The 25739-nt window shown below is 41.3% G+C and overlaps 1 protein-coding gene across 1 annotated transcript; it reads right to left on the bottom strand.

Moving 5' to 3' along the window:
• Positions 1-2181: 2181 nt before the first annotated feature.
• LOC116664235 lies at positions 2182-20076 on the bottom strand. Its single transcript, XM_032481936.1, has 3 exons — positions 19635-20076; positions 15678-15826; positions 2182-2322 (listed from the first exon to the last, which is right to left on the bottom strand). The coding sequence occupies exons 1-3, from the start codon at positions 20008-20010 to the stop codon at positions 2182-2184; spliced, it is 666 nt and encodes a 221-aa protein (XP_032337827.1). The 5' UTR covers positions 20011-20076.
• Positions 20077-25739: the final 5663 nt, after the last annotated feature.

The following is a 25739-nucleotide window of genomic DNA, read 5'->3' as shown; positions in this document are numbered from 1 at the left end:
GCCCTACGGCAGAAAGGCCCAAGATTTTCCCCTCCCACAAGGCCTAGCCCAGTCACATTTGCTCTGAAGAACCTTTCTTAATTCCCCAGGCAGCTGGCTTTCCCCTCCTAGAGTTTCTCACAGTCCCTCTCCCCACATCATGTGTTAAATGTCCACTTTCCATGATGGATAAAATATCCTGCTTTCAAATGGAATCATATTTTATCTATGTTGGACTCCCCAGGGCCAGCGACTGGCACATAGTAGGTTCCGGGCAAATAATGGATGAGAATGCACGTTTTAAATCAGAGAGCTGATGTACAAATGTGATGAATAATTAATGCTGCTGTTATTATTATGGAGAAGGAGTGCCAGATGTAACAGTTCTTGTCCCAAATGAGCTAATTACAGAGTTGGCTAAAAAACTTGTGCAAAATTTCTTTCTTTTTGAGAATAAAATATAAGTCCAAAGTGCCACCTAGGGTTTAGTTTTTATCTGTAACATAAAATGTCTTTGGGATTAGAGGGGGTGTCGTAGGGAGGATGGGAGGGACTGGTTAAGGGCAACCACTGTCCGCAAGAAGGTTTCAAGAAGACCCACTGACTCTGCTCACATAGCCAGAGACAGGCTTCTTCTATACAAGACCCATCTGTGAGCCCCAAGAACCTTCTTCCTGTAAGCACATTCCACAGCTCACCGATTAGGGGAGACCTTTTAATGAAGGCATTAGTAAAAGGCTCCAGTGCCAGAGAGGGCCTGCTAGTTAGGATGGTGTCAGTCAGGAGAACCCCCACACAGACAGCTCCGGGTGCTCTCTCCACGGCAGGGGTGCAGGGAGCTGCCAGTTGTCACTGTCCCCCCATGCCCTCTCCTCCTTATTGGGGGCTTGTTTGTTAAAATCCACTTCCTACACAGTCAGCCCCCCTGAGAATGTGTGTGCCAGCCGGCCCCAGCCAGGACCTGGGGAGCTGGCACCGTTCATCCATCTGGGACACCTTCATCCTTGCAGAAGCCTTGCAGTTGTGCACGTATCCCTGGAAGATGGAAGAGTTGGCAGGACTTGGCATTCCCAGCCTCAGTCCCTCCACTGAGCAATGAAGTGTGTGCATTCCTCCCTTCACCCTGACTCTCTGTCCTTCATTTTACAGCCTTCTAAATTCATCAACTATCCCATCTATACCAGTCAGTGTTTTCCAGAGAATATATACCTATGTATATGCATATGGAAAACACTGATTATATATATAATATGTAGTTATATATATTTAATTTATTTCAAGGAATTAGCCTAATGCAATTGTGGAGGCTTACAGATCCAAAATTTGTACAGTAGGCCAGTAGGCTGGAAACTCAGACAAGAATTGATGTTGCAAGTCTTGAGACAGAATTTCTTCTCCAGGAAACTTTTGTCTTTTTCTTCTAAAGCCTTTCAACTGATTGGATGAAGCCCACCACACTATTAAGAGTAATCTCCTTTTTTTAAAGTCAGCTGATTGCAGATGCTAACCCCATCTACAAATTACCTTCACAGCAACACTTAGATTAGTGTTTGATTAATAACTGAGTATTACAGCCTAGCTGAGTTGGCACACAAAACTAACCATGGCACCATTTTTATGATATTTAAACCTCTCAATATTTCAGCTAAGCAGAAAAGTTAGTGTTATCTCCATTCTACAGATTCAAAAACTGAGGCTTCTTTAAGTTGTGTCCTATTCACTTTCACACAGCTAAGAAACATTACTGCTGGATACTAAAGTTAAACCACAGTTTTCTGGAATCAGTCTTCAGTTCTTAACATGAGACGATACTGCCTTTCTCATGCAACATTCATTCATTCAAATAATTATGCATTCGGTTCCCACTACATGCCAGGCACTAACTTGAACAGGAAGGACATGGGGTCCTGACATGACAAAGCTGACCCTCTGCTATGGGAGATGGACACGTGACACCTAAAGACACACACACACACACACACGTGGGCACAGGAGATGTCCACCGGGTTTTAAAGGCTTCTCTGAAATGACTGACCACCTCTGGAAGAAGCAGGGACTGTCAACTATAACAGAGAAGCTTGAGATTGAGAAGGCAGTTCAGAGCTCAGCAGCTTTTTCAAAGACAGAGACAAGCTAAATAAACTCAGTGTCAGTTTATTTCAAAGAGTCTGAGACCCATGTCTGTGGTGCAGAGGGAATGAGTCAGGAGCCAGGAAGGAGTGTCTTGGGTTTTGCCTTTGGTGTGAGAGAGGCAGGTGGGAACCAACACAGGGCAGAAGCAAACTGGAAGCTCTGGACAGGCTGGCCAAGCAGGCCGCACGGTGTGCTCCTGGCCTCCTCGTGCTAAATCACATGAGGAAGAATGAATCATAGTTACCTCTCTGGCTGATGAAGACATTTTATCTAGGTCATTTTATGTGGTTTTCTGCAAATGCAGAATGTGTATCTTTATCTAGGCATCCCTTCCCTCCTGCCATCACCAAATCAGAAGTGGACCCTCCCAAAACAATAACTTGTATAGGACTCACCCACCTAAATATCCCACCTAATACCTGAAAAAAAAAAAAATGCAATACAAACACTATGAAATTCCCATTTCACAGAGGAGACTGAGATCCAGAGAGGTTAAGTGACTTGGCCTAGGTCTCTAGGCCAGTATTTGATGAGGGTATTAGACCTCCCATTATTTCACCTGGTTCTTACTGCTCAGTCACCAAGACTAAAAAATCAGCAGTATTTTAGCTCACTGGGGCTGCCATAACAAAGTGCCACATCCCAGATGGCTTAAACAACAGAAATTTATTGTCTCAGTTCTGGAGACTCGAAGTCCAAGGTCAAGTGTTGACAAGTTGGCTCCTCCTGAGGGCTGTGAGGATGAGACTGCTCCGGGCCTTTCCCCTGGCTTCCGGTGGTTTGCTGGTATTCTTTCGTATTCTTTGGCCTGTAGGCACATCACTGTGATCTTGACTTCATGCTTACATGAAATTCTTCCTGTGTGCATTTCTGTGTCCAAATTTCCCCTTTTCATAAGGACACTAGGTAGGCACACTGGATTAGGGGCTCACCCCACTCCAGTAGGACCACATCTTAACTAACAACATCTGCAACAACCCTGTATCTAAATAACGTAGTGCTCTGAGCTACTGGGGGGTTGGGACCTCAACATATGAACTTGGGAGGGACATGGCACAATTAAACCCATAACAGTTAGTGTCCCTTAATCCAGCATCTTACCACCCTGTGAAGTGGGCAAAGCTGAGATTATTATTCCCATATAATGGATGAGGGTTAAAATCTTTAAGGTAAGGTGAACTGCCCAAGACCACTGAGTGACAAGTCCATCCTTGCCCTTATTCTGCCCCACCACTCAGCTTTAAAAGCCAGGACTTCAAGCTACAATAGGGCACATGGAAGCCCACTGATGTCCTGGATGTAGGGTTCAATGAGGGTACAGCAATAGCCTATATGCTCCTTGAGAAACTGCTGGCTGAGAGAAAATGACTGATTTAATGAAATTCTTAGACTGTGAAGCACACTTGGAAGGGATTATAACCTGAAAAGGAAAGAAAAACAGTGCCGGGTCTGTGTGCTGTCTCCAAATACTGTACCAAGGAAATGGAACCAGATAGAGGGCGTAGGAGGTTAACGAGATAATGGAAAGGTTAGCATACTCCTCGGGCATATTAACATTCCTTTGTCGCCATAACTTTATGGAATTATCGGCAAAATTTTTGTAATCCAAGATAGGATCAAGATATTGCAATAAGATTATCTCAGATCAGAAAGCCTTCCTAAATTACCTAGATTCTTCTGAAGGGAACAAGGAATCTTCTTCCTCATCATAAACACACAAATTATGGCATGCCTGGTAGAGAACGAATTTGAGTCATAACTTCAGGCTAGGCCTTTCAGATGAGTTATGGAGTGTAAGGCAGTGCTCAGCCCTCCTCAGAGCAGTAGAGAAAGCCTACAGTCGGTTGCAGGTGAACACATGGATCCCATCCTGCCCTGCTCCATCACTTTCTGATTGGCTGGGAGGCAATGTGGACAGTGGCACTTGCTGGGCCTTTAGGTCAGATAGACCTGGTTTTGTGTGGTGTGTGTCACTCACTAGCTATGTCACCATGGGCAGAAATTAAAGCTCTCTGAACCTTGATTTCTTCATCTATAAAATGGGTATAAAAGTCATTAGGATTAAGCAAGATAATGCATATTAAATGCCTGCCACATAAGTACTCTTAATGTGAGTTGATTTGTTTTTCCTCCTCTTTCTCTCTGACTCCTCCCTGTCTACCTTCACATAGCTTTTGTGATGGTAACTGAGGAAAACAGAAATGATCTCTCAGGGGCAGCCTAAAGGAGAAGCATTGAAAAAAAATAAATAAATAAAATAAAACCCTCTTCCTGAAGCTTTGTTGTTGTTGTTGACTTGTCTGAGAGTTTTGTAGCTGTTGCGTAATTTCAATAGATCTGAGGCTGAACCAGGCACCTGGTTGGCTAGCACAAATATCAGTTGGCACATGCTAAAAATGGCATTTCCGGAAAGGGTTTCTAGCAAGTGTGTCCTGGTAAACTAATAAAATGTGCTTACGGTACCACATGGACCATCATCCCCACATTGACATACATTGTTCAGGCTACAGAGGCTCTGATCCCCGTTTCAGCCCTATGTGTTGGGGAGGACACAGGTGGTTATCACCTGCCTAGACTGTCATGAATACACTGAGTCACAATAGCTAATTGGTATGGGAGCCAGGATTTAAAACTAAGCTCCTGGCCTCCCAGTCCACCACAGCACACTGCCCTGTGGCCTGGAATTGTCAGTGCAAGCTCAATCCCAGAACTCTGTGCAAGAGGCAGAGCTAATCCCCAAGCCGAGGTAGTGCTATGATATGTGTGCTGGGGCACTAGGCTCAGCGCCTTACTCTTCCTACCCTACTGACCATCACCCACCTCCCTAGAGTCAGAGCCTCCTCCCCAGGAAGAGGGGAACTTAACATGGATTCTCACCTAGACAGCAGCCAGTTTTAACTTTCACTCCTCTTTACCAAAAAGACAGATTTTTACCAATGTATTGAAAAAGCTATTTTCTTAATAATACTGAATGCACAAAAGAAAGTTTGGTCACACATTCACAGAGGCCTATCACGTGTCAGGTCAATTCTGGGGGAACATAATGTTAATCAGACGCAGACACTTGCTTCCAAGGAGCTCACAGTCTAGCAGGGAAGATAAGATATTCACGGGGATGGGAGGAAGGGGAAGAGTCCTAAATGGCTGCAGCTGGTAGCCTCAGAATCCCCTTTCAAAACCCAGGGGGCACTGGCATGGCCTGGCCCATTTTTGATCTTTCTCCGCTGGAATGTCCCTTTCGTAGATCAAGGTGTCCTACCCAGGTGTCTGGAGCTGCACTGTGTAATAGAATCTTAAGCGATGTTAGAAATGTTCTGTATCTATGCTGTCCACGACAGTAGCCCCTAGCCACATTTGGCCACTGAGCACTTGGAATGTGGCTAGGGCAACCAAGGAAACAAAATTTTAATTTTATTTCATTAGAATTAATTTTGACTGTAGCTAGTGGCTACCATATTGGACAGCACAGAAGTGCAGGCAAGAAAGTGGACAGCTTTTCATGACCATGTCATTTTTAGGGGGCTGCTGGAGGTAGTTATGGGGAAGAACTCTCCCACTGCCCCACCACCCCTCTAGGACATCTGTCATCACCTGGTTGTCCTGGAGTGTACATCGGGAGGCTGAGACGTGCCAGGCTGGGTCCACTGAAGTGTCACTGAGCCCAGGTGGTCAGCCAGACTCTCACCACACCTATGTATGACTGCCACCCCCAGTGCTCCCTTCTCCTTTGAGTGATAAAATTAATAGACTCTGGCAAGGTGCAGATTTGGAAAGGTGCAACCCTCTGTGAAAGAGAAGCAATGAATTGTTCAAAAAGCCCCAGGTCTAGCCAGCAAGGTCATGTGGTCGCCTGAAGGGAGCGTGAAGAAATCTGTGATCCAGCCCCTGCCTGCTGTGGGCTCACTCTGTGACCCCGAGTAGCTTTTCCCTCTTGCTGGGCCTCGGTTTCTTCTTCTGTAAACGGGGGGATGGATTTCCTGATTTGTCAGCCGGCTCAAAGCTTCTGAGAAAATCTTATTCCCAGAGACAGCAATTTAGCAGTGAAGGAGAGCCTGGGGATGTATTTTCCAATGTGAAGCACAAGGCAAAACTAATTTAGCAGAAAATAAAAAATGGGAATAGTTGGAAGTACATGGTGTTATTGGCAATAAGCAACTGCTCCCCATGAACTTAGCAACGGTAGGAAGAAAAAAGGCTGAGAAGATTAGGGGGAGGAGAGGAAAACTGATGAGGAACCACCGACAAGAATAGAAAGTGGAAAACAAGGAAGGCAGGGGCCACGAGGAGGCAGACAAATAACAAGAGAATCACCAGCCTCACAGTCAGTGAAGGGTGAAGACGGTAGCAAGCAGACCTTCTCTGTGAACTGGAGAGAATGACTGATTTGAGGAAGGGGGCAAGGTGGGCGTGGACAGCACATTTTCTGCCCTTGATTTAGAAAATCCTGACTTCTTCACTCAGTGTCTGAAAGCACAAGGGAGAAAAATGCCTGTGGGAACAACTTCATTCCTTCAGTCAGTAAATATTTATCACTCTACAACAGTGGCTCTCAATCCTAGCTGAATATCACAATCTCCTGGGGAGGCTAAAAAAAACACTAAAATAAAAGGTCAATGTCCAGACCCATTGCCAGAGACCCTCCTCTAATTGGTCTGGGCGGTGCTCAGTGATGGTGGGAGGTTGAAGCTCCCCAGGTGATCCTACTTTCTGACCTCAGCTGAGAACCTCTTGTTTCTGGTGTGCCAGGCTTTGTGCTGATCCAGGACCCACAACAAGAACCAGGCAGACATGCATGGGCCCTGTCCTCACCAGTGTATGTATTTTTCCAAGATAACAAAGACCCAGTGAAGGTTGTGGGGCAAGAATGACCTCTACACCGTACATGAAGAAAGTAACACTCAAAGAAGTGGTCTATTCCCAAGTCTACAGCTTGAAAGTCATTTGTCCAGGATTCGCCTCTATTAGGTCAAGTCTCAAAACCCAGCGCTCCTTCCCTTACAGCACATGACCTCAAGCAACAGGATGCAAAGAACGGTAACTTTCCAATGGTCCCTTCTTTTTTAATTTCAGTACCTGAAATATTCACCAGGCTTGGACCATACCCAGACTTGTCAGACCTTTAAGTGCCCAAGGGCTGCAGGGAGTGGCCGGGGGCTAGGGACCCTGGGATAGACCTAATGTAGATTACAGTAGGGGGACTCCTTACTTAAAGTACCTGAAAAGGAGGGTGAACACTAATTTATGGATGCCTAATATTTGCCAGGCACTGTTCTAGGTGCTAATGATACAGAGATGAAAGAGAGCCAGTCCTGATCCTTTAAGAATGACATAGCCTGTTAGGAGGAAATAAGTGCATTATGACATGATTTCATATAAGTGTTCTAGAGTAAGTCGGCAAAAGTTTTTGTAAAAGGCCAGAGAGCAAGTATTGTTTTCAACTTTACTAGCCATGTGGTCTTTTTCACAACTACTCAGTTCTGCCACTGTAATGCAGAAGCAGTCACAGACAACCCACAAATGAGTGAGCATGGCTGTGTTCAGATAAAACATGATGTATGGACACAGAAATTTTAATCACTTATGATTTTCATGTGTCACAAAATCTTATTCTTCATATGTTTTAAATCATTTAAAAATGTAAAAAAAAAAATCATTCTTACAAACACAAACAGTCATACACAAACAGGTGGTGGGCTGGATTCGGCCCATGGGCTGTAGTTTGCCAGCCTCTATTCTAGAAGTACCGTGCTAGGGAGTATGTGGGAGGACTCAGCCATCCATTAGGTTTAGGGGATCAAGGGAGGCTTCTCACAGGAGGTGGCACTTTAACTTCCCCCAGTCCACCTCACTGTCCTTTAGCCAATGGTTATTTTCCTACTTGGAAGATAGATTCAAGTCACCTACAGATTGACACCAGTGCTACCTTTGAATTGTCTAGGTATTATTTAAAAGCAAAAACAAAGTCAATTAAAAGAAAATGTTTCTCAGATATTTTCATTAGCTATCCTCTCTGCATTGGTATACAGAGCTATAAAGTTCTCTTACAATAATGGAAAATGATCCCTGCTTTGTAGAATTTTAGGAGATGAGGATGAGAAATAACATTTTCTGAGCATCTTCTACATGCAAGAAACTGTTTTAAGCATGATACCTAAATTTTCTCACTTTATCCTCACACCTACCCTATATGTTATTATTATTTCCATTTCATAGAAGACAAAACTGAAACTCAGAGATGTAAACCATCTCAAAATCCCCAAAATTATATGCAGCAGAGTTGGTGTTTGAACTCAGGCTATCAGATTTTAAGGGACAATTTCCCTTACCATGCCTCCTTTCCTTATAAAATGGTCATACCTCATGAACAAGGGGGTTTGCAAACAGAATTCAAACAGCACAGAAGTTTCTAGAAAAATTATGAACTGAGCAAATACCTTGAAAACTAACTTTCAATTAAAACACATCTGGAAAATACATTCTATCAACATCACTTGCCCACTTGCCTGTATCAAAATTTCACCCAATTAAAAGATTTAAGACACAGGTTGGTATGGAAGAGCAATAGCTTTTAGGAAGCCAATCTTCACGAGGGCTCTTAATATTACTGGAGCCTGAAAGGTTTATAGCTCTGATGATAATTCTTTTGGGGCGGTTTAGGAATCAAAACTTTTATATAAAAGAGTTCCACTCCAGAATAAAATTCACTATTACTTCATTAATACTCTCTTGTACGTTTTATGCAGGGTGGAGGCATGTAGTATTGCCTCCGGTTTTGAGGCGCTTCTGTTTTGTCATTGTCAGAACCAGTCTGCATCATATGTTCCTTTCCTAAAAATTTGGGCTACTTGATACCCACTAGACAACTCAGTGAAGAGAAATAAATCCTTAAACAAGCCAGCCTTGCCCCAGAGAGGAGCTCCTGTCCAGACTGGACATCCAGTCAAAACTCTTGCTGTTTCCCAGTTACACATGACTCAGGTCTATTTCACACCTTAGACTCCAGCAGGGAGTATTTGCTACTGTACTTCCCCGGTCCTCGTTTCCAAGCCTTCAGGAATCCAACACTTCCCTACCTCCAGTCCCTGTATTTCCTGGTGAAACAAATGACCCAGCATAAGCCCATCCCTGTGCATCCCCTGCACGTGGGTGGGCACATGCCTAAGCCACCTCATTCAGAGGGAATCTTGGAAATGTTGCCTGTAATGCTGAGGGGGAAAAGACACTTCTTTATCATTTGATTATTATCTGACGTCATACTGATACTTTTCAGGAAGAGTCTGCCTGAGAATGGAGTTGAAAGAAGGAAGGCAAACAGAGAAACAGAATAGAAACCAATTTTTATGACGTCAGTGAGACGGATTAAGTCGTATTTGCTATATCTGTTAGAGGAGTCAATGCATTCTCAGTTTTGCTTAAATTTCAATTTCTTTTTCTGTTGCTTGCAACAAAAGAACTCTACCCAAGAACTTTAATCCCCCACCTCCTAATCCAGTTCCAGTAACAGAGCCCTTCTGTCCCATGTCGCTGGTCTCACCACCCAGTAAGTGTCCTGGATCTGCCGCTGTCAGGACCGACCTTGTTCCACCTCATGCCTACCTCAAAGCCTGGAAATTCACCAGTACCTGCTGCAAACTAAACATTGAAAGGGGCTACCTTTTTTCCTCTTTCTGTTCTACATTTCTTACATAAGAAGCACATATTAATAATGGAACATAGATTAAATACATGGCTGACTGGAGAAAAATATTTGTTATTTATAATCTCTCTTTACATAAGAAGCGTGGATCCAGGAGTTAACTAGAGGATCTTTTGTTTGCTAAGGGTAGACAAAAACCTTCATCCTCAGTGTACTGGCCCTAGACATATTAAAGGTGATATTAAAGACTGGGAAAGGATGTGCAAGTAGAGAATTGCTCTGCCTAAGAAGAGAAGAGATTAAGAGACCTCAGAGAATAATCGTTCCATGGAGGCAGGATTCAGCAACCCAGAGGCTGCATGACAGGTGCAAAGCAAAGGTATGTATGCAGGTATAGAAGAAGAGGTTGGTCTCAGGGGCAGTTGAAAGGTTAATTCTTGTGTACTGTGAAATGTCAGTCTCCTCTGCCTCCCACTGTGAATCTGACAGTGTTCTACATTGCTTATTATTCCTTATAAGTGAAGTTAATTTGGAAGGAGCTTGAAAAAAGAGAACAGCAGGCTCAGGACTGAGCAGAAAGCATAGGTTTGTATCTATCAGGCATTTTGGCTGAGAAAGAATTAGGATGCAGATGCTGTTCGGTAAGAGAACTAAACAAGCCCCTTTACAATAATTCCATTTATATTCCAGCTGAACCGAAACTCCACTCTAGACAGGAAGCGAAATCTGGAAACTTTAATAATGTACCTATGTGTTAGAACCTGGAAGTGTCTGGAAGGGAACTGATCTGTGTTCTTGAACTTATTTGCATCTACTAATTTAGACAGCGAAAACTGTTATTGTAATTAAATACACTTCTACCATATCATTTTCAATAGCTTTACAATATCCATTATATAGCTGCACAAACATTAATTTAGCCAACATTTTTTGCTTGCCATTAAGATTGTTTGTATGATTTTTTAAAAATAAACCACACTGATATGTTGTAGACATGCTCTTGTACATCTCCTTCATATTTTCTCCCTAAGAGAAATTCCTAGGAATTAAATCTATCAGTCAGGGAAAAAAAATTAGTATTTTTAGGGATGTTTAAGACATGTTAAGGCAATAGAAATAAACATATATATATATATGTATTTGTTTTTTTCCCATAAGCAAAGACTTGATAGTTGCTTATAAAGTTAAGGGTCACAATTGAGTGAAAAGCTGCTTAGGTCCATAATTTTACCCCTGGGAAAGCCTTAAAGCCAGGGTGCTAGGGCTCTCATTGTCTCCAAAGAAGGTCTCGTCTGATTAGGATGAGTGTATAGACTAAAGTGGCGGTCTCCATAGGGAGCCTCAGAGACAAGTAAATAATATTGGAACTCTTGAATCTTGGTACAAATCCCACAAAAGCCCTGTAGTCTCTCCCTGTTCTCCAAATTTCTTTGTATAAAATCTCAATTGACTCCACTTTGCATACATAAAGAACTCAAAGTCCTTGAATTACATCTAAAGTCCCCAAACTAATAAAATAGAAGATATGATAGAAATAGAAAATCATCCTTTTGTAAGCTCCAATCTAATAACTGACTCAGGCAAAGATCATCACAAAGGAAGGTAACAATTAGGTGAAAAGTTATAGGGAACAGGATATTTACCACAGTACCAAAATATCACCACACAAACTACTAATTCAAATAGAAAAATATATCATTGCAATAAAAGGATCTGATGGTCAACACATTTCTCCAAGCGATGAAACTTAGTATCACTGATAATGAGATAGCTGAGCATTAGGTGCCTCTCTAAGTACTGCAGTGCAAAATTCAAAAATGACCTATGACGTATTCCTGACCCAGTGGGTTAAATCTGAACATAATCAAGCCCCTCTAAACCAAACTTCCAGTTTATAGAAAACATGAGGGACAGAAGAACAAATTAAATGATACCATGAAGAAATAATCAGAAAAATTCTGAATGTAGGATGTTCTTTAGGGCAACTATCTGAACTCTTGAAAGAGTCAATCACATTTTAAAAAATGTAGGAGACCTACTTTAGAGTCTAGACTAAAAGAAATTGAAGATACACAATATAACAACTGCAATGGTTCATTTTATATGTCAACTTGACTGGGCCATAGGGTGTCCAGATTTAGTCAAACATGATTCTGGGTGTATCTGGAAGAGATTCACCATTAAATTAGTAGACTGAGTGAAGCAGGTTTCTCTTCTCAATGTGGGTGGGCCTGATCCAATCAGTTGAAGGCTTGAATAGAACAAAAAGGCTAAGTAAGAAGGAACTCCTTCTGCCGAACTGCCTTCACACTGAGACATCAGATTTTTCTTGCCTTCATATTTGAACTAAAACATCAGCTCTTCCTGTATCTCAAGCCTGTTGGCCTTGGACTAAAAACTACACTATCAGTTCTCCTGTGACTCTTGCCATCTGCAGATCTTAGGAATTATCAGTCTTCATAATCACGTGAACCAATTCCTTATAATAAAACTATATAGAGACATAGATATAGACATATTTATATATCTTCTATTTGTTTTGTTTCTCTGGAGAACCCTGATTAACATAACAACTAAATTCAAGGTGTAAACCTAGTCTCAGGTCTGGCTGGGGAAAAAAATAAAAGAAAAATAGATAAAAGACATTTTTAGGGCAATTAGGAACATTTGAATATGGACTTTATATTAGATGATATTATGGAATTATTATTAGTTTTCTTGCAAGTGACAATGGTACTGTGGTTAAGTGACAGATTGTTTTTATTCCTAGAAGACAAATGCTGAGCTATTTATAGGTAAAGGGGCTTCACTTACTCTGAAATGGTACAGAAAAAAGTATATATACACAGAGAGAGAACATATGACAAAATGTTAACATTGTTGAATCTTATTGAAGGGTATATACATGACATTATACTATTCTTTTAACCTTTTTTGTATGGAAGAAATGTCCTAAACGTACCTTTCTGTGTTCCATCTAATCTCTGCGTGCACTGCTTGTGTGGACCTGTGCTGCAGAGAGCCCCAAACACCGTGTCCTTCATACTTCCTTCCATTTACCATGCTGGCCAGAATGTCTTCCCCCACCGCTCTGATTTTATTTTCTTCCCTTTCTAACTTCTTAAGAAATAAATCAGTGCTTTGAATGTAGGACTTTGCTCTTTTGTGATATAAATTTTAAGGCATAAATTTCCCTTCTAAATTCTGTTTTAGCTGCATATCCAACATCTTGACACATTTTATTCAGTCAATTCTAAGTATTTTCTAATTTAGTGTTTTTAGTGTTACTAATTTGGTGTTTAATTGTCTATTTTAGGGTTGTATCTGATCCAGTGAATTATTTATGTGTTTTTTTTTAAATTTTAAATACATGTGACTTCTTAATTATCTTTGGAAAATAACCAGGCATATGCACTGTGGTCTGATTTTTATATCCACTGAAAACTGATTTTTATGTTTGTAGAGGAGTATGTGGTCAACCTTCATAAATATTTAATGTGTGCTTGAAAAAGTGGATTTTCTCTAATTTGGAGATGCAGGGCTCTATCTACATATCTGCTTTAGATCAAGGTTGATAATCATGTTATTCAAATGTTCTGTATCCTTACTAAATTTCTGCCTACTTAGTCTATCAATTTGAGGGAGGGATGTTAAAATCTCCCACCATAACTGTGGTTTTGCCAGTTTCTTCTTGACATTTGGAATACACACACACACACACATATTTTAAGGACAGTTTTTACGTGCATGGGAGGCACGGGGTCAAAGTCATCAAAAATAAGGAAAGTCTAAGAAACTGTCACAGTCTAGAGGAGACCAAGGAGAGATAATAAAGAAATATAACATGGTATTCTGCACGGGATCCTGGGACAGAAAGAGGAACAGTAGGTAAAAAACTAAGAAAATTTGAATGAAGTATAGACTTTAGTTACTAATAATGTAATAACACTGCTTCATTAGCTATAACAAATGCATCATCCTAGTAGAAGATGTTAATAATAGGAGAAACTGGATACAGGGTATATGGGAATCTGTCCTATGATAACTACTTTTCTGTAACTCTAAACTATTCTAAACTTCAAAGTTTATTTAAAAACAAAAGTTGTGCAGGGTTAGTGACACCTCACAGAGAAAATGTAAACTCTAATCTAGGGTTCACAATATTTCTACAGATAAAGCCCTGCAGACATTGATCTTAAAACCTAAAGTTACAAAAACAGAAAATTAATCACTGAGACAGAGGGAGAGAGAGAATACATAAGAAACAGCAGATTAAAGGTTCCTAAGAATTTGAGATAACAGAATTATCTGCTATAGAGTGTAATGGTTATTTTAAATCATTAAAGGTATAGAAGAAGGAATTTCAGATGTGGAGAAATAATTACAAATAGTGGTTGTACTATAGATTTTCTTCATTTATAGAAACAGTTATGACACCAAAAAGACTTAGAAATTATCTTCTTTTAACAAACAATCAAAAGAATTTTCACTCTCAACGGTATAATCAGCCATGCATCTTGCTCTAATACTGAATGGTCATTATCAGAGACATAGGTCTTAAATACCAGCTTCAGAAGTATATGTTCAAGATTCACAAGGTGGCAAAATTCAGAGTAGCCTTAACGAAAAGTGTGAGAGCACCACTATTGAATGATCGATCATATATAAATTTGGGAATGGAGACCATAGATGATAAGGTTTTTCAACTACAAACAGAACTTTTGTTTTCTATGGGTTTTTTCCCGCTCAAAAGGAAGAAGTTACTTTCTAAGAATAAAGTTACAACTCTGAATTATTTAATAAAGAGTTTGCACAAAATCACTAAAGTTTGTCTGCAATCTTGAGTAAATGATTCTGTAGACTCAAAACTCTTACATACAAAAGAGTGAACTGTAATTCTACTTTGCTTTCTAGTGTACCTGAAACTTTAATTTCATGATCTCAGGGGCCTAGGAACGTCTGCTTACTTGTAGAAAATGACAGCTGATATCCTCACAGGCATTTTTGAGCTTCTTGTCTGCAGCATGAGTTAAATCAGAAGGTAACAGAAGACACTCTCTTAACAAAATGATTTGCGTCTTCTTAATCACACAGGATGTGGCACGTCTTTCCATGTGCCTGTTTGCCAGTCTGTGTGTCTTTATTGGTGAGGTGTGAGCAGTGTGCTTTAATCGTTTGCTTTTCATTTGTCACATGTTTTTGGCCTTTTCTTTTTTTGCCTTATTTGGGTTGAACAGGGTATTTTAAAACATTTAAACAGTCTCCATCGTATTTGTCTGCACATCTTTGTTTAAATTTTCGGCGAGCACTCTCATGCTTTAGTAAAAAGGTACATGAAAGCAAAGGGAAGGAAACACCCTTTTGATGTAAAACACTCTCATTCAGTTGTAGTCTATGCAGCTATGACTCAATTAAGTGATATTAAGTGCCCCAAACCAAGAATTATTTTATTTTTCTTCCTTTGTCTAAAATATAACTCACTTATATGGGAACCAGTTAGTCATCATTGTTATAAAAGGGCAAAGAAATACAGTCTGATTAAATTCAAATGCTCAAGACATACTGCTCAACCAGAAGAGCATCTTGTACTCTTACTAGAATTTCATCACAAGAAATATTTTTCACATTTACCACCCTTCACCAGTTTTCTTAGGTAAAAGGTGGAAGCTATTTTCATTTTCTTACAAAAATTAAAGAGCAGGAAGTTTATCCAGGCAAATAAAATAGCAAATAAGAAAATAGGAACCAGTTCTCCTGACCCCCTGCCTAGATCCTAAGAAGCTCTCATCTGAGACTTACCTAGGATTGAGTAAAAGAGTGACAGTAACTGAATGTATCAAATGTAAGAGGCAGTTGGAATTCACCTTCTCATTTCCTCCAGAACAAATCCTTCAGCAAGTCTATGCCACACAACTTTCAAAACACTCACCAGTTTCAGCCTTCCTTCATCTCTGCTACTTTCTCCATATTCCAGGATTACTATCATCCTAACTTGGACCATGACAAAGACCTCCTTAGTGCCACCCTTGTCTCTCCTGCCAGGCTTCAATCCATTCTGGTCATAACAGCCAAAGTGTACTTAAAAAAAAAAAAAAGAAAGAAAGAAAGAAAGCAAGAGTCACTCTTCTGCTTCAAACCCTCCAATTGCTTCCTGTTATACTTGGAGTAAAAGTAAACCTCAGCACAGTCTCCAAGATGCTATCTGAACTAGTTTCATGCCAACAATTCTGACTTCAGCTCCTATCAGACTTGTCATCCATAATTGCCTCATCTCTGTCTCATAGTCATGCACACTACCACCTCAGGGCCTTTGCACTGGCCATTCCCAGAGCCTGAAAAGTTCTTACCTAAGATCTCAAAATGGCTGGCTTCTTGTCATTTTGGTTTCAGTTTAAATGCCACCTTCTCAAAGAGGACCTGCTTAACCCCCCGTCTAAATAGGGCCAGCCATTCTTTCTCTCACCACTCTGTTTTACCTTACTTTTAGTACTTGTCATTATTTAATACATTTTTAATCTATTTATTTTCTATTCCTCACCTGTTCTCCATTAGAATCTTAGTTTCATGCAAGCAGGAAATTTGTCTGTCTTGTTTATTAATACATTCCCAACATCTGGTATAATGCTTAACACATAAAGTGGGTAGTAAGTAAAACTGATACAATTATTCTAGAGAAAGAGGCTAAATAAAAGTTGACTGAAGTGCAGAATGGTAACTTTTTGCTTATAAGAACAGAATGAATTAGGATTATTCAAGGAAATCTTGTTTAAGTAAAGTCACGTGTCAGTTAAAAACACTCGATTTTACTTTGACTCATGTCCAAAGATACTGACAAAACATCCATTTGGCAAAGATGGCTGGCTGTACACTCAAATTCATGACCCACCCCCTTCCTTATCATAGGATTAACACTGGAATTTGACAGCCGAACCACGAACTGTATTTCCCAATCCCCTGTTATCTACCCCAACTTAAGCCTGCAATTTAGTGTGCCATTTTGATGAGTTATTAAGAGAGATATTAAGGCAGATGATGTGTGCCTGTTCCACGGCTGGCCCATAGAACCTTTCCATGAAGTTCTCCATGCTCTTTTCCACATCCAACAGGAACAGAGTTGATGCTCAGGACAGCCGTGGGAGCCCTGCGTTAAAGATGGCAGGTCTTCCACCAGCTTGAATCTAAGAGTGACCACACAGAAGAAGCCATCTGCTAAAGTTTTTACCTACTGGTACTGTATCTTGAATAAGAAATAATTTTTCTATCGCGTTTGAGCCATTATGCATATTACGGTCTACCTATTACTGCAATTAGCCAACTGAGCAATATTATCTAAATTTCGGATAAATTGAAAATGTCACAAAAGCAGGTTTGTCCTATTAATATTCTTCTGTTTGGCTCTTGGAAAACTTAAAGCAAATACTTTTACACCAAATTTAGGAGTTTAGAAAAGAAGCAAGGACTGCAAAGCATGAGGAGACATGTTGAGAACAAGAAGGTGAAGAGTTCAAGCATGTAAGAACAAATACTTTCCAACTGCCATATTCCTGCACAAAGACAAGAAAGGGACTCCTACTCCCAGAAAAAAAAAAAAAAAGTGTATAGAAAGTTCTTCCATAGAGATGGCAATTTCTGTGATTAGGGTAAGCTCACAGTTAAGTTATAAAGGAGAAAAATTGTATCTGTTGTTGCCCTCGTGGGTTCCTCTCTTACCCTCCAGTCAATGCACAAGCCTTCTTCCCTTGGCTGTTCTCTCAAAAGGATGCTGTCCTGGCAACCAGGAAGTCTAGCTTCTAGCTTGGTTCCTCCATCACTTCTCTTGAGCTAGTTACTTCACCTTGCTGGATCCAAACATCCTTATTTTCTAGAAGGAGGTGGGGTAATGATGGCCGGCTGTTAGGTCAAGTATTATTTCCTGTTCTGATACAACACTGAGCAGAATGGATTAATCAATGATTCCGTGCCTTGAGCTTTGCTATTCTGGAGAAACAAATCTCCAAGAACATCCTGAGGGATCTTTGGGGTGATGTTCTGAGCTAAAATTGAGGGTGAGCAAAGCTTACCCCTTGATGGTCTCTGAAAAAGAAAAATAGGTCCTTGGCCATAGGAATGATGTTAATTCTGCCTGAAGGAGGAAACATCACTGCCAGGCTCACTGAGGCCTTCCTGCTATGTATTGTTTTTCTTATTGTCTGGAGGAGTTGCAGGAGAGCGTCTCTGTTTTCTGGTTCCATCTTTTAGTCTAATTAGATTTGAAGTGTGGCCATCTGGGTCCTCCTCCAGGAGATGCTGAAACAGCTCTGATGCTCAGAAGTCATGGCCAGAAAGTCTTCCGCATGAACAAATATCCCCATGTGCTCGTACATACACTTTTAATTATTTAAACTTCCAAAGGCTCAAGTCAAACAAGTTCTTTCCAGAAAAAGCTGACTTTGCCCTCTTTTGCCCACTCCCTCCCCTCGACCTCCACTCCTGTGCAGGAACATCAAGGACACCACCACAAACTGGATTGACATCAAGGAGCTTCTCCATCTAAAACTGACAGAGAACCACTGACGCTGGGAAGCTTTTCTCCTGTAGGGCTGTGAATCTCTGCTCCTCTCTCGTTAATCAGAGAATTTTACTTCCTTGGGCAAAACAGAGCACAGCTGTCAGTTATCCGTGACAGAGAAATCATAATATTAGCTTCATGTATCTTCAGCACCCCTCCAACTCTTACTGAGTAATTTAGGGTGCGAACCAGGTTATTTCTGGCTCTTCGAAAAATATTCATCTTCATGAAGAAGAGGCAGACTAGCAGAGTGTTTAGGATCTGCGTCATGCACACCTGGACTGAAATCCTGGCTCCCTCATTAACTAACTATGGCACAATGAGCATGTTATTTCACCTATAATAGTCATATATTATCTATGAAATACACAGTAATAGTACCTTTCCAGTAGGACACTGAGGAAGATGAAATGAACAGGATGTATGAAGAGCTGAACAAATAGATCAGTACACAGTAAGTGCTCAATAAATTTAAATTATTGTTGGTATTGGGAAGATGAAAAAAGCATATGTATGTGTGCGCACGCACGTGTGTGTGTGTGTGTGTGTGTGTGTGTGTGTGTAGTTATGATAGTGTGTGAGTTCTGTCAAGACAATGGAGAGACCTGAGCTCACCTCCTCTCGCGAGCACACCAAAACCACAACCGTCTGCAGAACCACCCTCCATGAAACAGACTGGAACCTACCAGAAAATATCTACAACCAAAGATATAAAGAATAAATCACACTTGTGGTTGCCAAGGGGGAGGGGGATGGGAAGAGAGAGACTGGGAGTTCAAAATTTGTAGAGGCTGATAGGCATATGCACAATAGATAAACAAGATTATACTGTATAGCCCAGGGAAATATATACAGTATCTGGCCGTAGGTCACAGCGAAAAAAAATGTGACAATGAATATATGTATGTTCATGTATAACTAAAAAATTGTGCTCTGCACTGGAATTTGACACAACACTGTAAATTGACTATAACTCAATAAAAAATGTTAAAAAAAAAAAAAAAAACCCACAACGAGACAAGTAGGAGCAGACTTGTGATATAATCAAGCCTTGAACCCCCTGTGGGCGACCCACAAGCAGAGAATACTTATACGGCAGAGGTTGCCCCACAGGAGTGAGACTACTGAGCCCCACGTCAGGCCCCTCAGCCCGGGGGTCTGGTACCGGCACGGGGAAGACATGCCCCCAGATAATATGGCTTGGAAGGCCAGCCGGGCTTCGGGAGTCTCAGGATGGGGGGAAGTAGAGACTTCACTCTGAAAGGGCGCACACAAAACCTTCCGCGCGTCGGGACGGGGCAAAAGCAGTCACCCGCTCGGAGCCCGGGCCAGGCCTACCTGCGGGTCTCGGACACTCTCCCGGGGAGGCGGCGAGGGCAGCTGCAGCTCGCTCTGCGGACGTAGACATTGGCCACGGTCTTCCTTCGGAGCTCCTTCTAACAGGTGGACACTGGAGCAGGTGGGCGCCAGGGCGAAATCCTCCGTCTAGCTCGTTAGCTCGCACGCCATATGTGGGAGCTCCTTCCACACGTGAAGCGGGTGCGGGCAGACGGGCGCCATTGTGTGGGCTCCTCCCTCCGGCTCGTTGGCGCCAAGACCTGGCCCCGCCCACCAGCCTGCAGCCGCCAGCGCTGGGCCGCCTCAGGCCAAGCCACACACTGCGCAGCGCAGCCCCGCGCATCAGCAGGCAGGCTTTCTGAGACCATAGCCACATCCCTAGACACAGCCCTAGACACGGCCCTGCTCAGCGGAGGGCCAAGACCCAGCTCCGCCCAAAGTGGGCAAGCATAGGCCCTGCCCTCCAGGAAGTCTGCACAAGCCTAGACCAGGCTCGCCCATGGTGGGCAGACCCCAGACGTTAGAAAACCACGGTCCCACAGCCTGTGGACCCAGCCTGCTTACAGCGAGACAGACCCTACCCTGGGACCAACTGGGCCCCTGCCCGTCCCATTAGCAGACCAACACAAGCTTCGAGACACCCCAGACGCCATACCAAAACTGTGTCAAGAATCGGTGCCCCTCCCAACTAGCAATCTGAAAGCTCTGGGATCCCTGGGCCCGTAGACTAAATGATACAGAGAAATGGATCCGTGAGCTGGAAGACAGAGGAGTGGAAATCACTATCACTGAACAGAAAAAAAGAATGAAAAGAAAAGAGGACAGTTTAAGAGACCTCTGGGACAACATAAAGTACACTAATATCACATTATTGGGGTCCCAGAAGGAGAAGAGAGAGAGGAAGGGGCCGAGAATATTTTTGAAAACATAATAGCTAAAAACTTCCCTAACCAGTCACCCAAGTCCAGAAAGTGCAGAGTCCCATACAAGATGAACCCAAAGAGGACCACAACAAGACACATGGTAATTAAAATGATAAAAATTAAAGATAAAGAGAGACTGCTAAGAGCAGCAAGGGAAAAGCAACAAATAACCTGCAATGGAACTCCCATAACGCTATCAGCTGATTTTTCAGCAGAAACTCTGCAGGCCAGAAAGACGTGGCATGATTATGTGTGATACTGAGCTGCAGAGCTTTACAAGACTTAAACCAAGGAATATTGCAACCGTGCTGGATTGGAGTTTCTGATGGCTCCAGTCCAAGACCCCTCAGAACTTTTCCATAGCTGCCTGTGAGGAGGGATCACACTGCCTTCCGGAACAGAGCCCACTTTATATCCAAAGGTGGCCCATGATATCTTCAGAAAGCTCAGGTCTTAGTAAATTATTTGGATTGTACACCAAAAATATGGCTTCCTATCATTTTCATATGCGGTGGAGCAGCACTTTGTGGGCACATAATACAAGACAAATTTAATCTCCACATCATGGTCCTTCAGGAATTGGAACACACCTATCAAGTTCCCGCATGAGTTTTTTCTCAGCTAAGGTCCTGAGCTGAACATGTTCTTTTCCTTCCAGAGTTAGCCCCATGTCTTAGACTCAGCCCTGTCTCCATCCTGGGCACTCTTCTCTGTTACCATGAGTGGTACCTCATCATGGGTGGTACCCAGCGCTGAAGGCACAGTTGCAGGGGTGTGCTTACAAAGGCAATTCATCTCTTTCTCAAAGTTTTTAAAATCTCCTGAGCTCTGTGAGTATTCCAAAAAGGCCATATGAAAGGGATCCATATGCCAGAACAATAACAACAAAAAATCTGAAATCCACAATCCAGTGAATTTGAGCCTATTAAAACTCCTTTGAATTGTGCCAAGAGCTGACTATTTTAAAAGTGGTGCCTGGGTCTTTGTTTATCACAACGTGTGTTGAGAAACCTGAAACTGTCTGGAGTATTGAGGAAACTAGGGTTCTTAGATTCTCTTTTCAACTCTACTTTGAGAACTAGTCCTGTGACTAAAATTAGATTTGAGTTCAGTCTCTGTGCTTTATTGAAAGCAAATGTTATGAGTTGTGTAAACTTGTTTACCTCTCTGAACTTCAGTTCCTCATATCTTTGAGGTGGAGTCAAAATCCTACTACCCATGACTACAGTAAGAAGTTCCTGGACCAAAGCTTTTAACACACTCCCTCGTCTGTAGCAGGAAGATCTCAAAGGTACTGCCATCTACTGGCCTGCGTTAAATACAGCCTCAAGATTATATATGTTACCAAGTTCTCTGCCATTTCAAAGCATCCTGGTAGAAAGTTAAAGACTGTTAAGAGAGCTCTTTGAGTAAAATAACTGTGAAATGGAGTTAGGAGTCCTGGAATCTATTTCCACCCAGTTCATGTGACCTTGAGCAAGTCTCTGCCTTGGCCAGGATGTCAGTTTCCTTATTTGTAAATGAGGATGCTACTTATTATGGGAAGATTCTTCTTAAATCTGATATTTTCTGATTCTAATTTACTCTTTCCCCTTCCAGCTTACATCATTGCTTGATACTTCCTGGAAATATACTTCAGAAAACCAAATTTTACTTTAACTCTAAAAATGTGTTGGGTAAAAAGAATAGAGTTCCTGGAAGTATTCAAGCCAATGTCCCAAATAGTAATTTAAATCATTTCCTCTTACACTATTTATTAGTAAAAAGGACTTTGGAGCCACAAAGTATGTCAGTATGTGTGTCATTTCTACTTTCCAGACAATGAGGAGTTATTCTAAGAAGGATAAATGGACAGGTCATTTATCACTCAGGCCCCCTGAGCATATCCAATGCCTTCCTTAAGAGTTGCTGAGAAAGAGTAATGCCCTACGCAACTGCCTGGTAGATAGCAGGCCAAGTCTCCTAAGTAGTGTGCTGGCCTTGCAGGTTTACCTGGGTAATGACCCCCCAGTAATATCCATGCAACCAGGCAAAGTGACATGTGATAAAGGAAAAAAACCAACTGCATTTCTGTAACACCAAACTCTTTTCATCCTGTTCATTTCCATTGCAATAATATCGACCCTAATACACAGCTCTACAGTTTGCAAAACAATTTTACTCCCAGTAGTTCACAATGACAATAATCTTGCAGAATAAGAGGACATGGCAGGAAAGAACAGGACTCAGACTCTTATCATTGTGTCTTGGTAGGGAAAAAAAAAATGAGCCTAAGTGAAGATACAGTATTTTGCAAGGTTTCACAGTCAGTTAAAGATAGAAAGAGTGGCAAAATTTAGAATTTGAAATCAGATCATCTGACTCCAGATCCTTTGTTCAATCCAGTGCACCATATTGCTTCTCGCTGTCATCAACTTGACTCCCTCAGAGGTGCTGAATGCCAAGAGGAACTAGTGGGAAATGACATCACCATGGAAAGGACATCGTGGTGGAAGCTGGTAATTCCAGTAACAAAGGGAAAATCTGGATGTCAGGAGTATGGGGAGGGGTTCACTTACAAAGAAATAAGACTTCAAGTAATATCAGACTTCCTATCAGCACCTCTTAGATGTTAGGAGAAATGAAAACTCTTCAAATTTCAAAGGGAAGAGAATTTCAACACGGAACTCTATAGCCAGTCAAACCATCAATCAAACCTAAAAGCAAAGACACATAAGACACTTTTGGTTGTGCAAAAACTCGAGAAGTTCACTGCCCTTATACTTTGATTGAAAAATACTTCTTGAGATGTAGTTCTCCATCAAAATAGAACAGCAATTTAATAAACAGGATGCAATGGGACCCAAGAATCTGTGATGGCAGAGAATGAGAAGTAAGGGAGACTAGAAATTAAGTAAGAGAGGATCCATTAGGTGGGACATGTGGAAGATTCTCCTTTAACCTTAAATACGTTAATGGCATAAAATATATAGACTAATTCCTTCTATAGGGCATAAAACATTCTTCCTGGTTCTATATTGAATAATATTTACATAACCATACTATTATAATTCTGGTCATTCATTTTCTTTTATTTAATAATTCATCTATTATATAATCACAGAAGAGACTGTAGATAGAATAAATTTTGATAATATAAAAATAATTACAGAGGAAAGAAAAATTTGGAGATGGATGGGTATGTCATTGTCATTTTCTTTATAGTGGAATTTATAGCTGTCCAAATTGTGGTATAGAGATTAGTTGTATTACTTAAATTCATGAATACAATTGATAGAATATCCAAAAATAATACTTAGGCTAACAAAAATTAGGAAGTGGAAGGGGAAGAAAAAAATAGGTGGTAATGTCAGTGACTAGACCCTTAGACCTCACATCCGGGATATAATAGCTCTGTCTATAGTTAATATATCAAAAAGTAGTGATCTAGGTGTGTTTTGTAAAGTTATAACAATAATTACCAACAAAACTAAAGAGAGGGAATACTGACAGTGGCTGTCTCTGGAGAAAGGGGTTGATAATAAAGTGGAGGATGATTTTATGTTTCATTTTTGTTCTTCTGCACTGTCTGAATATTTTAAAACTCTGTGCATTCATTAATTCTATATTTAAACAAAGGAAAACTCACTCTATTTGAATATCCAATAACATGTGGATAAAAATCCAGATGATGATTTGACTTGATGCTGGCATATACTTAAATCAGCACGAAGAAAAGAAAGAGAATACTGAAAAATCTGGTTCATCTCCTTTGTTTTAAAGGAAGTATCACGAGCCAAGAGAAAGAAAGTGACCCCCTCAAGGAGACTTTACAGTGCAGACCATAAAACTCAGATTAATATTCTGATCAAGATTTGAGTTAAAGAATTTTAAGGTAACAAACATTGCCCCAATTTTGAAGAACTGTCATAGTCAGACATTGGTAGCTTTTAGCACAACCACCCTCTCAACCACCTTTCTCAAAAGGAGACACTTTCATCTCCTTAGTTAGTTATAAAATGGGATCATCTCAATACCTACTTTACTAAGCGATGGATTTCCAAGTGTTGTAAACCACCAAGTCTCAGATCAGTATTATTAACACCATTTTTATGCTTTCTCATTTGCCATAGTAGAGGCACAAGTCTACGCAGGCTTTGGATGGATATTCACACAAGGCAATATATTTTGTTTGCTCTCATGAAGCCTGTCAAAGCAACTTGGGAAGAAATTCCAGGTCTCTATGACCCACCAGGTTTTTATATCACATTGATTTTGTGACAGGTTGTGGTCCGCTCAAAGGGCGTTTTCCCCTTTCTTTGTTGACTGTGCAGAGGTGTTGGACAGAGGCATATGCATGCCCCAAAGTAGCTCTTATTCCTCCCTTTCTTCCCTTCTTCCTTTCTCCTTCTCCTTGCTCCCCCCACTTCCTCCTCCTTTTTTTTTTTTTACAATCTAGATCAACTTCAAAAGAGACCTTATCTTTTCAAACTCTTCTTTGTACTGAGCTCAATACTTTCCTAACTTCAGCTTTCTCTACCCACTGCACCACCACCTACACCCTTGCAGGTGCCAGGTTAAGAGCCTTCATCAGGCTCCACAGAGCCATGTGCTTTATCACCTCCATGGACTTGATTCCACAGTTCACTCTGCCTGTACCTCCTTCCCCACCCATCGTGCCCAAATCCTATACTACATTTAAGTCCTAGCTCATGGATCAACCTCCATTAAACCTTCCTTGATCCACACCCCAAACTTAAGCCATCGCTCCTTTCTCTGCTTGTTACAGCTTTTGGTTTAGTTCTGTCTTTCAGCTCAAGACTCTATGTACCTCATACTGGAGTTATTTATGCATGTGCCTCGATGTCGGAGGGATGTTCTGTGGGCACCACGTCTGTGTTCTTTCTCTGCTCTCCTGTTGCATAAGGTTTGGCACAGAGTAGTGCTCAATAAATATCTATTGAGTTCTATTGTTTTGCCAACACTTACATAGCTGGTACATGGTAAAGTTAGGACTAGAACCCAGGTTTTCGACTGTGGCTCAGTGTACTCTCCATCACACCATATGGCCTCACACATTGCACCACACATTTAACGAGCTCATCTGAGCATTTTGAACTATGATAGGGAGTCAGAGGCGGGGAACAGTCATGACCTGTCCCAGCTTGATATCAATTCAAACTGACAAGGCAAAGCATAAGGT

The sequence above is a fragment of the Camelus ferus genome, chromosome 1, assembly GCF_009834535.1.
Source record: "Camelus ferus isolate YT-003-E chromosome 1, BCGSAC_Cfer_1.0, whole genome shotgun sequence".
Lineage (NCBI taxonomy): Eukaryota > Metazoa > Chordata > Mammalia > Artiodactyla > Camelidae > Camelus > Camelus ferus.
The sequence above is the reverse complement of the archived record's forward strand: the minus strand, read 5'-3'. Positions and strand labels throughout refer to the sequence as shown.